General features: G+C 41.6%; 2 protein-coding genes and 1 non-coding gene across 3 annotated transcripts in view; 2 read left to right on the forward strand and 1 right to left on the reverse strand.

Moving 5' to 3' along the window:
• CHEK2 (checkpoint kinase 2) overlaps positions 1 to 3,067 on the reverse strand; it is an 89,637-nt gene extending 86,570 nt beyond the window's left edge. Inside the window, exon 1 of the mRNA XM_073886749.1 lies at positions 3,052 to 3,067. The gene's annotated coding sequence lies outside the window, so the exon portion shown is untranslated. The remainder of the gene's footprint in view (positions 1 to 3,051) is intronic.
• Positions 3,068 to 3,226: 159 nt separating this feature from the next.
• Positions 3,227 to 14,884, forward strand: CCDC117 (coiled-coil domain containing 117). The gene is made up of 5 exons (XM_025858089.2): positions 3,227 to 3,533; positions 4,185 to 4,235; positions 8,613 to 8,837; positions 9,278 to 9,415; positions 11,925 to 14,884. The coding sequence occupies exons 1-5, from the start codon at positions 3,352 to 3,354 to the stop codon at positions 12,160 to 12,162; spliced, it is 834 nt and encodes a 277-aa protein (XP_025713874.1). The 5' UTR covers positions 3,227 to 3,351; the 3' UTR covers positions 12,163 to 14,884.
• On the forward strand, positions 7,035 to 7,141 carry LOC112813237 (U6 spliceosomal RNA). Its single transcript, XR_003205485.1, has one exon. It is a non-coding gene; the product is annotated as a U6 spliceosomal RNA (small nuclear RNA).
• Positions 14,885 to 15,200: the final 316 nt, after the last annotated feature.

Below are 15,200 nucleotides of genomic sequence, written 5' to 3' on the forward strand. Positions count from 1 at the left end.
TCCTCAGTCTTTTGCTTTGCTGCCAGGGTCTGAAGCCAAAAGGAGTCAGTCTCTCTGAGACACACTCTACTGAGGTTTTCCCTTATTCCTCCAAAGCACTTTCTGCCAGGAAATTCAATGGGATGGAGGAAAGCCTAGTAGTGTAGGACAAGATCTAGGGTCTCAGACCTGCAACTGAACCCCTTCACTTATAAATAAGGGAGTTGGGGATGAAACTTGCCTCAATCTTCTTATGAGTAAAATGGGGGGGATAAGAAAAGCATCCAATTTCATGTGAGGACTACTTGACTTAATTTGGGTAAAGAGCACCTGCAAATAGGCAGTACTTAATAGATTATTAATTCTAGGGCACCTGGGTGGCTCCATCAGTTTAGCGCCTTTGGCTCAGGTCATGATCCCAGGGTCCTGAGATGGAGCCCCACATCAGGTTCCCTGCTCAGGGGGGAGTCTGCTTCTCCCTCTCCATCTGCCCCTCCCCCCTGTTCGAGCTTGCTCTCTCCCCTCCCAAAATAAATAAAATCTTTTAATAAATAAATAAATCTAGTACATTGCCTGATAAGGGATATACAACTAGTATAGAATTGTGAACTACAGAATGAATTCGGATAGGCATTCAAGAAATACAATTAGGTGGAAAGGGGTTTCAGAATGATGTAGAGTCTGATAACTGTAAGGGCCGATGGCAGGCTGCCACAAGACAGGCCACTTTTGCATGAACATTATTTTGAGTTAAAATCAATTAAAACCCAGCAGATTCAAGAAAAGTTCTTTACCACCCCCTCAACTGCCTGCTTTACCAGGAACAGAGCCATTAACAGATTCCTCTTTACCTAAGAAACTTAGTAATAAGGCAACCTTTGTTTTCCAAAAACATCTCTCACTTTCCTTCTAATGGTCTTCCTCTTTGTATTCTTGATCCCAACCTCTCTCCTTAGCTCATGTAAGCCTCTTGTTGATCATGTTTGGAATTTCTTTTGTCTATGTGAATTTCCTGTATGCACAAAATTAAATTTGATTTTCTCTTGTAAATCTGTCTCACGTCAATTTGATTCTCAGTCCAGCTGGAGGGACTTGAAGGAAAGAGGAAAATTATTCCTGACACTCCCTTTTCATAAATATATATTTAAATTTATATGTGTATATAACATCATCTGGAAGGATTTTTTTTTTTTCAGGGGAATAATGAGGTGGCCATTTGTAGAAATGACCCAGGAGACTATCTTTTATATTGAAGTAAGTAGGGTGTTACCTTATGGAGGCAAAACTGGATTGTAAATGCCACTAAGAAAACTTAAATCTGATCCATTATATTACATTAGTCAGAAGAGGTTCATTCATTTTTTTCTTAGACCATAATGAGGGCAGTGAAAAAGGGAGAAAGATGAAGAGAATATAGAAGCATTTCACAAGTAAAGCCCATAGGATTTGCTGACTGATTAAGTATGGAGGTGAATGAAAAAGAGGCATCAATAATGATCCTTAGGTTTTTGGTTAGAAAGAGAAAAGCATCTTCTGACGACTAGCCTGGTATTAGCTATCAGATAGGCTTTGGTGTCTTCCTGTTAAACAATTTCACAGAATATCAACATCAGACAAGGACTGAGACAGGGACTTCGATGGATCAAGATAAAAACAAGATCACTTCATAATCATGTCTGAACACAGATAAAAAGTGAACATGGTGCAAACCACAAAATTGTCCAAACATCCCCCTGGCTAATATGAAGGGCTTTGCTTCCTTACCAATTATAGGTTTAGCTTCCCTTTATTCTTCCTACCTTCTAGAAAAGATCAACTAAGTTACCCAGTCATAGAATTATCCCTCCTTCCTGACAGTATTAATTCCAGAACAAAGCCCTGCTTTCTTGAACCTTCCCCAAAATCACCTAAGACAGTCCCAAGTCCTATAAGAAGCTTTTTCTAATACCTCCTTACTGAGACACCTCCTCACTATAAGCACTCAGTAAATCTTTGTTCAATTATAGGTGTGTTTTTGGTGGGTTTTGGCTAAAGGGCATTGACTTTGGTATAAGCAACCAGACTGGATGATAGTGTCATTCTCTGGGATGGGAAAAATGGTGATACAGGAAAGTGTTGGGGTTCGGAGCCAATGTGGGCAGAAAGAGCTGTACTGGGGTCATGAGGAGTGGCCGATTATATACTTTCAAATTGGAAGGGGGTTAGGGATAGCAAAAGTCTCTAAGGAATTTTGGAAGCAAGTTTTCCAGGACCTTGAGGGGGCTAGCTATTGTTAGGAAAAGGTCATTTATCACTTTCTAATAAAACCTTAGTCATGAGATCCTTTAGATGTATATTGGTGGGTCATGCTTGGAGGATGATTGCTAACATGTATCTTGGGGGGTAAAGATAAAGGAAGTTTCCAAAGGAATTTCGATATGTTAAAGTAGCCTTTCAGGATCCTGGAGGTCAGGCTAATGTCCAGCTAAGATTGCCTTTTCCCCCTAGGAAAGTATTAACATTGAGGCAGCTCTGAGTTCCTAGAGGAATGTCACTCTACCTGTTTCAAGGACTTGTCAATGGACTGTAATTAGTAAGGGAATTTAATTTTTCTTTTGCCTTTGTTTCCCACATTATTTGGGGTGGACCAACTGTGCTAGCCCCTCTGGCAAGAAAGTCTCTGGAGCTAGACCAAGGCTGGAAGACTTGCCAGTACCGCTCACAGCAGTCAGGTTTTTACAGAGCCTCCAACTTGTTCCCCCTAAGGCAACACCAACTTTATTTATATTAAAACATGTTAAGAATTAATGGCTGATGTTTAATGATTATGTGTTATGTGCCAAGCACTGTTCTAAGAGATCTAGTTTTGTTTGTTTTCTAAAGTAGGATCTATGCCCACCCTGGAGCTTGAACTCACCAACCCCCCTGCCTAGATCAAGAGTTGCATGCTCTACTGAGCCAGCCAGGTGCCTCAGAATCCACATGTTTTAATTCATTTACTTCTCCCATCAATCATAAGAAGATAGGTATTATTATTACCAGGTTTTACTGTTGAGAAAACTGAGGTACAGACGTGTGCGGATTGGAACTTACTTCACATTCAAGGCTCCAGAGGCATCCTCCGGCAGCAGCCGACTAAGCTGAGGCAACCATGTTAGTTGTAGTCCGCTGGAACTGCAACTCCCGGCATCCCTCGCGGTAGCAGCTCTCTACACACAACAAATCCCGGCGTGCCCCTGGGCGGCCCGGGGTGGAGGGTTCTAGAAGGCGTGACGTGGGGTCGAGAGCGGGCTCAGAGGCGGGCACCTCTCAGCAGTCGCTGTGGCCGCAGCTGCCGGGCCTGGGGACGCGGGCGGCCGGGGCCGCGGGCGCAGCCTCCTCGTCTCCCCGGCCATGGCCGCTCTCGGCCGGCCCTTCAGCGGCCTCCCGCTGAGCGGCGGCCCGGATTTCCTGCAGCCGCCGCCGGCCTTCTCCGGCCGGGCCTTCCCGCCGGGAGCGGACGGCGCCGAGCTGGCTCCGCGGCCGGGACTCCGCGCCGCCCCGAGCAGCCCCGGCGGGAGCGCGGCGCGCGGACGGTGAGGAGCCCGGCGGGCGCGGGGCGGGCGGGCGCGCAGCTCGGGCTCGTTAATCCTCCTCACGACCCTCCGTGGGGGGCTTCTGAGCTCCCAGATAGCAGACGAGAAACTGATCCCGGGGACGTTAACTGTAAGTCGCCCGGGGCCGCACAGCCCGGGAATCCGGGTCTGACCTCGGCCGGCCTGCTGCTCCGAGAAGTGAGGAGACTTTGCCGAGCTCGCCCAGGTCGGGCCGGGATTGGAACCCAGGCCGATCGGAGCCTGGCCGTCCCCTCGGCGCGGCCGCCGGTGCTCACTTCGGTGCCTCGCGGACACTCGGTTTCTCATCCGCAAAGTGGGACAGAAATGGGTCTTGCTGGTGAGATCGTGGAAGTAAAGTGCTTAGCACAGTGCCTGCCCCAGATACGTTTTCCCTGCGTCGGTCCCCCCAAATTTATTTCCCACTCCCTTGACAAGTTGAGATTTCAACTTCTAGTTCTGTCGGGACCACCCAACCTGAGCGACCTTGGGATCTGTATATCCAGTCCCAGGCGGCAAGGAAAGGGAGAGCCGGTGCTCGTGGGATGGGCGAGATTATTGGGAAAGGGAGAGTGGATGCCGAAAGCACAGCCTCAGTGAATTTCTCAATTGACTGTTTTTTTTCCCCACCAGTATTTCAGTTCGCTGTAAAAAGAAACACAAGCGAGAGGAGGAGGATGATGAGTAAGTTTCAGGTGCCATTTATTCACTTTATGGTCACTTAACCTGTTTCCTATCCTCGACTACTTATTTTAAGTGAAAAGGTGAAACATTAAGTATCTCTGCAAGGAGGCACAAGGAACTGGTAACGGTGGTTGCCTATTAGGGAAAGTAACTGGGTAGCTGGCATGTCAGAGGGAAACTTTTCTCTCTCTAATCCTTAGTAACGTTTGAATTTTCATCCGTGTGAATATTATTACATGTACAAAGTAAAAGGATTTCAAGTGTGGGAAAGGATACACATTGTACAGTCTTAAGAGTGCATACTCCCCTTTTCTCCCTGTTACCTGTTTCCTGTTTCTCCTTTGGAAGATAATCTAAAAACTTTATAACTGTATATACCTCTGGTTTTCTATATTATATAAGAAGGTAACTCTTCACATTGTGCAACACATTGATCTTTTCATTTTATTCTCCGGTATATTGTTGTGTATTGGCGCATAGGGTTTTACCTAATTTCTTCTGCAACATTGAGTAGAATAGTATTGTAAGGCCTAGGTATAGGTCATTAACCAGTCTCCTGTTGACCGATTTCTAAGTTAGGTCTAGTCTTTTGCTTTTACTGTGGATTAAATCTACCATGTCTGTTCTTTTTAAAGTTCCTTGTGTATATTTGCAAGTAGGTTAATGGATTCCTAGATGGTGAATTGCATGCATTTTAAATTTTGAAGAGTTGTTGCCAATTTATATTTCTTTTAACAGTGGAAATGCCTATTTCTCTGTCTTCTCACCAGAACTGTATTTTCAAACTTTCACTTCACTCATAGGTTTAAGTATTATATCTCATAGACAGGCAGTCTCATAGAAAAATGAGTGAGAGAATCCCAAAGAGAGGATATCCAAATGACCAACAAATGAAAGGTGTTCATTCGACCTTATCAGTCTTCAGGGAAATGCCTAGTAAAGCCTCAGTGAGATATGTTACTTTACCACCAGATACTGGAGCATCAATAACTGCAGTACTATGGATGAGAATGTAAATCGGTACAAGCACTTTGGGAAATAGTTTGGCGTTATCTAGTAAGTTAAAGACATACATACCCTGTTACCCAACAGTTCCCCTCTTGAGTGTGTACACGCTTGCAACGAGACGCATACAAGAAAGTTCATAGCATCCTTGTTCATAATAGCCCAAAACTAGAAACAACCTATATGTCCCTCGGTAATAAAATGGATAAAGTAAATTACAAATTCATACAGTGGAGTTCTATTCAGCAAAAAGGGGAAAAAGGAATGTATGACATCTATCAACATGGCTATGTCTTGAGAATAATATGAGCAAAAGAAACATCCGAAGAATATATACAGTACTATAACATAGTGTTTACCTGTAGGGAGAAGAAAATAGAGTACCATTTTGGGATGTTGACAGTGGTCTGCATCTTGAATGTTATTTTAATGGATGCTTGTTTTCTAATTATTCATTGAATTGTATGAACATAGGATCTTATAGTTAAAATTAGATCATTTTTGGTTTTTAAGACCACTGTTTTATATTTTGTAAATTAAAGTTAATTTGAACATCTTTCCATTTAATCCATTTGTGTTTGTGTGATTTGTTCCTGTTTCTGCACATTTTCTGTTGGCTTATTGATCTTTCTCAATGTTCATCTATAAGAAATCTTTACTTAAAGAAATCAGTACTTTTATTATGGGTGTTATGTTTCCCCAAATTTGTCATTCGTCTTTTAACTTTGTATATGTTTTACTTGTTCGTTTTTTGGCCAGCAGAAACTGGATTTTCTAACCTTGCTGATGCATATGCTAAATAGCTTTGAAAGTTGCCTTACCTTAAAAACCACCAGACCAGACAATGTTTATATTCGTTATTGCCTTGGGATTGTTGCAGATATGGATCTCTTTGCTTTTGTCTTTTGGAGTACACTGTAAGAGATAATTGAATAGGGATGCCTGGGTGGCTCCGTCTGTTGAGCGTGTGACTCCTGGTTTTGGCTCAGGTCCTTATCTCAGGGTCATGAGATCGAGTCCAGCGTCTTCACGTGCAGAGGAGAGTCAGCTTCACTCCCTCTGCTCCTCCCCCTGCTTGCTTGCTCTCTTCCCAAAATAAATAATTTAAAAAAAAAAGATAATTGAATAAAGAGTTCCAGGGTGAAAAGTTTGAAGCGTAAAATCTGTTGGCTTAAAAATTTAACCGCCTTTGGGGTCCTTGGCTGGCTCAGTCTGTAGAGCATGGGATCCTTGATCTGGGGTGGGGGCAGTTGTGAATTCAAGCCCCACACTGGGTGTAGAGCTGACTGGAAAAAAAAGAAAAGGCTAGCTGCCTTTAATTTAGATTAAAGGAGAAATTGAGGCCCTGAGAATGAGGAACTTGACATTTGAATATCTAATGCCCAGAAGTGTGCTGCCTACCTGCCACTTCATAGCTCTTATCTGTACTTTGAAATCTTTTGTATCATATTTTCTTGGAAACTTAATTATCGTTGATCTCTCATTATTTGCAAAATGGACCTACAGGCGTGAAATAATATAGGCCAGATCATGTTGGAGGTCAGAGATCAGAACCCAGCTCTTACACTCAGCTGCATTTCATAGTTGAATTATTGGATGTGCTAGGAAATTACCTGTCCCCTCTAGATTTATTCTGCTTTTTCTTAGCTGGTTTTATGTATATAGTTTTTCTCCTGCTTTCCAAAACACCACACCCTAAAACTATCCAAATATTACAGAAATATGTGATGTATAGCTGGACATTCTTAATATTTTCTTATCAATTAAAACCAGTTATAAACTAAACGTATTCTTGTGTTTACTCTGGCAGCACATAGGCTAAAATTGGACTGATACACAGAAGATTAGCATGGGCCCTGTGCAAGGATAATATGCAAATTTGTGAGGGGTTCCATATATTTACATTATAGCTACAGTTGTATAGCATAAGATGGAGCGTTGTAGAATCACTGTGTTGTACACCTGAAACTAATGTAACACTGCATGTCAACTACACTCAGAAAAGGGCTGCCTGGGTGGCTTAGTCGGTTAAGCGTCTGCCTTTGGCTCAGGGATTGAGTCCCACACTGGGCTTCCTGCTCACTGGGGAGTCTGCTTCTCCCTCTCATGTGCCTGCGCCCTCTCGCTCTCTCTGTCTCTCTCAAATAAATAAATAAAATCTTAAAAAAAAAACTATACTCAAAAAAGACCTCAAAAAATTAAAGATTTAAAAAAATTGTCGATTCCAATAAAAGTCTAGGTTCAGGAGAGCATCATTATTTGTCAGATTTTATATTGCCAGAGACTTTAATGTTGATTTTTTTTTTTGTAGTCTTAACATGAATAGAAATTTGTTTGTAAAATACCACTTCCTTTGACCTTCAGTTTAGAGACTCGTAAGCTGTGGTAGCCATTAATGATTTTTTTTACTTTTTTTTTTAAGTTGCAGAGCTGTGTTTGTTTTTGAGGTTACACTTGCTGATGCCCAAGCAATAGAGTACATCTGGTCTAAGTACTTAAATAGAATAGGACCAGCTTCAGACAGTTTTCAACTAAACTGGGCACATTGCAGTGTATGCAAATACTAGTTCATGGTAAGAGCTTGAATGGTTGAACTTCCCTAAGAAGGCCATAAGTTTCAGTGAAAATGACGTAGAGCTAGGACTTTGGAGCTCTGGCTTCTGGTACCTAACGTGCAGCTCTACCTTATGTGACACTTAGGAGGAGGCACTTTAGCTTTTCGAGGTCTTAGTTTCCAAATCTGCAAAACAAAAAAATTGATGAACTCGAAGAGCTCTATGTAATATAAATTTTTCTAGGAAGTGAAAATGGTTTATGTTACAAGGTGGGAGAAAAATGTACACCCTTATTAGTAAGGGACTCAGAGCCAAATGACAGTCTTCTGACATTTCAGAGAGGACCAAGAAATAAGCAGTATCCTCTGCAACCTGTAGTACTTGGAACAGACCTGATGAAGCATTTATCTTTTACTCTAAGGGAAGATGTCTGTCGACCACCTCCCCATATGGAGTAAGCAGAATTAAGACAAAATATGGCTGGTGCTGAACTGCTGCTTGTGGTTTTGGTTTCTTTACTTTCCACTTGACCTATCCAGAGCCAAATAAATAGGAATGACTTGAAGTTCCCACACTGAACACTAATCTGAAAAGGCACAATCTTGCAGGTGCCGTCTAATTTGGTAGAGAGCAGAAGAAAACATCTCAAGGAAGCTCTCAGAATGACAAAAGAAAAGCATGATTTTCCATCTTGTAGTCACACACTGTCAAAAATCAGAGGTTTTTTTTATTTTTTTTACATAAGAGTTTGGTTAGAGAAAGGGATGATAAACATTTCATTTATATGACTGAATTTTCATTGAATTTTTTTTTCCAGTTGTCCGGTAAGAAAGAAAAGGCTAACTGAAGCAGGGCTCTGTGCTGGTCCTAATGACTGGATTCTTTGTGCACATCAGGCTATAGAGAGTCATGGAGTAAATCCGTGCACTAGTGGCCTCACTGCACCTGGCATGTTAGATGTTATTTGTGAAGAAATGGATCAGACAACCGGAGAACCACAGTGTGAAGTTGCCCGAAGGAGGCTTCAAGAAATCGAGGACAGGTAAATGAGTATTATATATCGTTGGCTTATTGCGGATCCCATGTGACATCTCTACTCTTTTAAGCTAGTCTAACTCATCATTTGGTAGTAACAGTGATCTTCAGCCTCTCAGTCTATGAAAAATACGAGAACTCAAAGTTGACACATTAAATGTCCAACTCTTCTCATAGAACTGTGCTAAATATTTTCTCCTACTGTCTGTGAATATTAATTTTTTGGTTTATGGGAGTTTTCAGGGACACATTCTTCAAATATGATTGCATCTGTTGACTGAAACATTGAGTAACTCTTCTGTGTGTACTTTTTTCACTCAGAACCTCATATTTTACTTGATCTTTCCCTGTAGCACCTGCTGCTTTTATTTTGTTTTTAAATTTTGTCCAATTACTAGAATAAATAATAGCTTGACTAACTTTTCCTTCTCTGCTGTCTTTATTTAGGATAATTGATGAAGATGAAGAAGTGGAAGCTGACAGAAATATTAACCATCTCCCCAGTCTTGTTCTTTCTGATACCATGAAAACAGGTTTGAAGAGGGAATTTGATGAAGTCTTTACAAAGAAAATGATTGAGTCCATGTAAGTGTTGGTTCCTGGTTTCCATTTATTTATTTTTAAAAAATTTATTTTTTAGAGACAGAGCGCACAGGTGGGCAGCGGAGGTGGGGGACAGAGGGAGATGGAGAAGCAGACTCTGTGCTGAGCACAGGGCCTGATGTGGGGCTCGATCCCAGGACCTGAGCCGAAATCAAGAGTTGGGTGATGAACCAACTGCGAAACCCAGTGTCCCCAGACACAGCGCATCCTATGCTAGTCATCTCTCCATCCCCTGATCACCAGCGAAATGAAAGCACAGTGGGTTTTGTATTTAGTTCAGGTTGGATACAGACCTTTATCCTAGTTCACTGGGATTGAGCAAAATGCTGTGCAAGAAGTTTGAAGTGTGCAGGAGTGGCTGCCTTACCTTCTTAACCCCCAATTCTTTGGAAGTCCTGAAATGCACTATTGTCTAATAATTGGGGTTGGGAGGATTGGCAAGAGAGCCCTTTCTCCCAAATTCTTGTCATAGGATATAGGAACCACTTTTCAAAAGCTCTCGTTTACTGGCCTGTCAGTTATCCAGGAACACCACTGGGACCTAGAAAACAAACCAAAAGAAATCTCCCAGTAGTCACAATAGTTACCACCAAGGCTACACTCTTATCTCATAGTGGATAGCCCCTCAGGGCTTTAGCTATAAGCCATTTTGCTCTTAAGTTAAGCCTAGTTTAATGAGCTCAGTTACCTGGTTTCCTAGATCATCGGAGTAGAAACACAGGAACAGCAAGTGAGAACAAACTCACAGTAGTGAGTGTGACGGTATAGTGTGTGAGGACGAGAGGAAACTAGAAAGCAAACAGCCTAAAAAACGCAGCAGCCTGGGGCTATTAACACAAGAACTAATGAGAGCCCTGTAATTCTTACAGTCCTTGAGCTCACATGACCTGAAGCAGTCATTATCCATGTGTAAAATAGTAGTCAGGTTATAAAGTGCTATTTAGGTCTTACCTAGAAAAGACTATACAGGTAGATTGGATACTCAGTGAGGGTAGGTGTCAGGTATCTGAAAAAGTCTCTGAGAAGACCAGCCCCAGTGATGCCAGGTGGATGAAGAATTACTGCATTTGGCCACAGTGAGTTCAGCTGATGGTAGATCACAGAAGTTTTGCATTAGCCCCCTAGCTTGGACTTATAATTAACTACCCAGCTCTGAGGGTGGGTAAATAGTTTAGCCAAGAGTAAGCAGGCCATGTTGTCCTATAGCCTAAAAAATAGCACTTTCTGCCTTTTTTTTTTTTTTTTTAAAGATTTTGTTTGTTTATTTGATAGACAGCAAGAGAGGGAACACAAGCAGGGAGAGTGGGAGAGGGAGAAGCAGGCCTCTTGCAGAGCAGGGAGCCTGACGCGGGGCTCGATCCCAGGATCCTGGGATCACGACGCAAGCCGAAGGCAGACACTTTTAACAACTGAGCCACCCAGGTGCCCCGCACTTTCTGCTCTTGGTAGTTTTTCAGAAGCCAGCATTTGGGGGTACTCTTCATTGTGGTTTATTTTGTCTAACTTGCCTTTGGGTCCCAGAAACTATCAAGCCACCATTGGATGGAGGAGGACTGAGGGCAGGCAGGCATTGGGGCCCTAATCTTTTGGACTTGACTGCAAAAAGCATTCTGCTTTGTAGCTGTACTAAGCAGAAGGCATACGGAGACACTTGGTAATGTATTTGGTCAGTATTTCATTTTCATTTATAAAGGTTTAGTACAAGGTAGTAGCCCATACCTACTAATATTAACCACAATTTAAGGAATTTATAACACTAAATCAAGGGCCTCTATTTTTTACATTGGATGTTTTTAATTGCTTTTATTTTAAAGATCTTGAGTAATCTCTACACTCAACATGGGGCTCGAACTTAGAACCCCAAGATCAAGAGTTGCGTGCTCTACTGACTGAGCCAGTCAGGCCCCCCTGTATTACTTTTAACCACAGCATCAGTACAACTAGTTGGTTTGGTTAAATCTATGTGCAGAACAGGGACACCTGAATGGCTCAGTCTGTTAAGCATCCGACTCTTTTTTTTTTTTTTAATTTTTTTATTGTTATGTTAATCACCATATATTACATCATTAGTTTTTGATGCAGTGTTCCATGATTCATTGTTTGTTCATAACACCCAGTGCACCAAAGCATCCGACTCTTGATTTCAGCTCTGGTCATGATTTCAGGGTCCTGGAATCGAGCCTTGTGGCCTGCTCCATGCTCATTGGGGAGTCTGCTTGGGATTCTCGCTCTCTTTCTCTCCCTCTGCTCTTCCCCCTCCCCTCATGTGTGCGCATGCGTGTTCTCTCTCTGTCTCAAAATATGGGTAGAACTGTAAAATTGTATGTATTTGAAGTGACCTTTCTAAAGATCTATTTAGATCACATAAATCTCCTGTTTTGATGCCATCAGTTCTTAATTCTAGGTATTTGGTAGCAAACGTTAGCTTTTTGACATGTATCTTTTTCCGTATCCTAAAATTTTTTATAAAAATCTGTATTTTATGTCTTAGGAGCCGTCCTTCCATGGAGCTCGTGCTCTGGAAACCTCTCCCTGAACTCCTTTCTGATAAGCCAAAGCCGTCATCTAATGCTAAGAACTACACAGGAGAGAGCCAAACTAAGCATGCCGCTGCTGGCACTGCCTTCCCTGGGAGAACTGAACTGTTCTTGGAACCTCGGCAAACAGGGATGCCTGTTTACAATAGTTTGGAGACAGTTGCTTGCACAGAAGAAGAGATGGAACTCTAGAAACCAGTTTCTATGCTAAAAGTTGTCAAATTTTAGAAGGCTCATGTGTTTAGTCGTGAGCCTACTTGTATTTGTATAGTATAGGGACTTGAAAGTTTTATGAAACGGGTGTAATAATATCTCCACCTGTGATTTGGGGTGGGACTCTCATTTTGGGTAGCCATTTCGTGAATCCAACTTTTTGCCAAGGAAGCTTGTCTCAAAGGTAAAGTTTTCCACGGGGCTTATTAAGGAAATGGAAATTACAGCCCGCAAAGGCAAGTATGGAAGCTGTGTGTCTAAGGGTGACTTAAGTCATCTGTCACATTGTCTAAACCATTCAGATAGTTGGCAAATATTCAGACACTTGAATTTGAAACAATGCATTAAGAAAGAAGGATGCTCCTACTGTGACACTATCCTGACAGCCAAGTCAGAACTGCGTCTGTAGATTGGAGCTCGTTTCAGTGGTGACTACATATGATTGGGAAGAGGAGGGAGGAAAGCAGTAGCGTAGACTATTGCTAAGATTTAACAGAGGCTCTGAAGCTTGTATATTGTCAAATCTGTGTAGCTGCATTGATTAAATAGCTGGTAGCATTGTGGCTCACTTCTTAGCCTCTGAAAATGCAATGAAAATACAAAGAAAAGGTTTTTCCTTCAAGGCTTTTTTGCCTTGTGCTACTGTTGCTCCTTGGTTTCCCTTGCATAATTGATAAGCCCAGTTATTCAGGAATGTTTACAAATTAATTAACTTTGAGCGATTGTTAAAAAGTGATTGTGAGGTAACCCATGTGCAAATTGGCTATGGGAGAAGCCTCCCTTAAGTAATCCCAAGAACTGCCAAGTCTGCGAAGCCCAGCATTGATAGGTATTTTTTTAAAAAGGTTGTACCTATATTAGCAAGTTGAGTATTTTTAGTGTTAATGTAGAAAACAATGACGATAATTAACTGAAAACCTCTGGGTAAGTGACACTGAGAGTTACTGAACTAGCCACTTTGCCTGGTGCTTTAGCTGTTGCGCAGTCAACCTCAGAGTTAGTAGAGAATAGCTTCCTGCTAGCAGGACATCTTCATCTTGAGGAACTAAACCAGGCTCAAGGTGCCCTTTGGGGATAACCAGGATTGAAGTTTTTATTTCTCAGGAAGGGCTCTTCTGTGTGGCAAGGACTCAGTAGTGCGTATGCCGCGTAAAATAACACTTCCTTTAGTGCTACTGAATATCCACTCTAACTTATTACATGAGTATAATAGTGTAATACTGGCCCTTACATCACACAACAGGAGACCACCCCAGTTCTTTTTGTTTTGTTTTCTGGGTTTCTTCCCCCTTTGTAGGAACCAGATACCTGTGTAGGAAAAAAAAAAATGGCTTATGCCAAGTAGAGGTGACTTTGTAGAAACCAGCTCCCAGGCATTTTCGAAACCCATGCTGAAATCCCTCCCCTTGTTACAGATGGCGTAGAAGTAACAAGTCTGTTAATTGGACTGTTTTCTTCCCTTGCCTGTTGTTCCTGCTTTCTCTATTTCTGTCTGGATAGTCAGGAAAAAATTTAATGTTTAATATTTAAACAATATTTAATATCTACACAGTAAAATTATTCAAACTTCAAACCAGTATTAAAACCAGTTGGAAACCAGCTAATAGTTTCTTAATCTCAGATTTAGAGATGAATGTAAACTGTATTCTGTTGAAATGTGCAAGTGTTTGATTCATGCCATTTGAAGAACTCCTGCCTTTAGGTCATTTAATGGGACCAACTTACAGTTTGTAGCCTTAAAGAAATCGCCGTGCTAAAGAAAGTTTGTTCTGGTATAACTCAAAAACATGAAGTGAATGCCCAGAATTTAGAGTTAGTCCCAGTGTTAGGGCGGAAGGGGAGGTGACAACTTTCCAAAGAAGGACCCAAAACACACTAAGATTGTCTTCGGTAGGAATTGTGGGCCAGGCTTCTGATCAAAGGTCTGTATGAGGAAAAGGAGGAAGAGCTCCAAAACGGCTCTGATACCACTGGTAAAATATAGGAGAGAATGAAGAGTCTGTTAATTAAAATCCAAACAACTTGTTTCAGGAGTCAGATTATCTGACATGATTAATTATTTCTGCAGGAAAATGGATGTTTAATGCTCCTTTTTAAACTTTATCTTTTTTGCATATGTTTGTACAGAAATTTTCTTCATCCTTGTGGTGCTTATTCATCTGAGCCATCCCCACAGTCTCCATGCCTCTGCTTTGTTTTTCTTCTGTAGTGTAAGGCTTTTGCTTTTGCCTTAGGTTTCCTTAGGGAATCAGTAGGTCTTTTCATTTTGTACAGCTTTTGAAGCATGGATCAAACATTGGCTTACTATGCTAATGTGTGAAGAGAAAAATTATCTAAAGCAGGTGAGCTTTAATGAACAAATGTATATTTTCTGAGTTTAAGATGTGTGGGTTTTTTTTAATATAAAGTCCAGTTCTCACAAATATTAATCAGTCATAAAAAAAGCAGAAACAAAAACAAAACCTGCTACTCATCTTTGAAACGGTGCAAATGTAAAATTTAGGAAAATAGGGGCTAGAACCATGAGAAGAATGCTTATTATAAGCAGGTTCATTAATTATTTTGGATTTGAAACTTTAATAGTGACAAGAATGGTGCAGTACTAGGAAGGTTCTGGAAGATGCTGTCAATTTTACTTTAAAATGAGAATCTGATGTTTCTGTATTTTATTGTTTTCAATAAAACTTCTTAAGTGTTTTGACTTCTTGGGGTATTTGTATTCCTCACATGAGTAAAATCAGCGACCTCTGCTTTCCTCTAAATTGTATTTATTTATTTTTAAGATTTTATTTATTTGACAGAGACAGCGAGAGAGGGAACACAAGCAGGGGGAGTGGGAGAGGGAGGAGGAGGCTTACCGCGGAGCAGGGAGCCCAATGCGGGGCTCGATCCCAGGACCCTGGGATCATGACCTGAGCCGAAGGCAGATGCCCAACAACTGAGCCACCTGGGTGCCCCTCTAAATTGTATTTAAAGCAGCATCCATGGGTGCCTGGATGGCTTAGTCGGTTGAGCAT

The sequence above is a fragment of the Callorhinus ursinus genome, unplaced genomic scaffold, assembly GCF_003265705.2.
Source record: "Callorhinus ursinus isolate GAN/ISIS: 27379988/994484 unplaced genomic scaffold, GSC_fseal_2.0 scaffold72, whole genome shotgun sequence".
In the NCBI taxonomy this organism is placed as follows: Eukaryota; Metazoa; Chordata; class Mammalia; order Carnivora; family Otariidae; genus Callorhinus; species Callorhinus ursinus.

Coding starts and splice junctions, on each gene's coding strand:
- CCDC117 (XM_025858089.2), top strand. CDS start 3,352: ATGGCCGCTCTCGGCCGGCCCTTCAGCGGCCTCCCGCTGAGCGGCGGC. Junction 3,534..4,184: donor GGGAGCGCGGCGCGCGGACG/GTGAGGAGCCCG, acceptor TTTCCCCACCAG/TATTTCAGTTCGCTGTAAAA. Junction 9,416..11,924: donor AAGAAAATGATTGAGTCCAT/GTAAGTGTTGGT, acceptor TTTATGTCTTAG/GAGCCGTCCTTCCATGGAGC.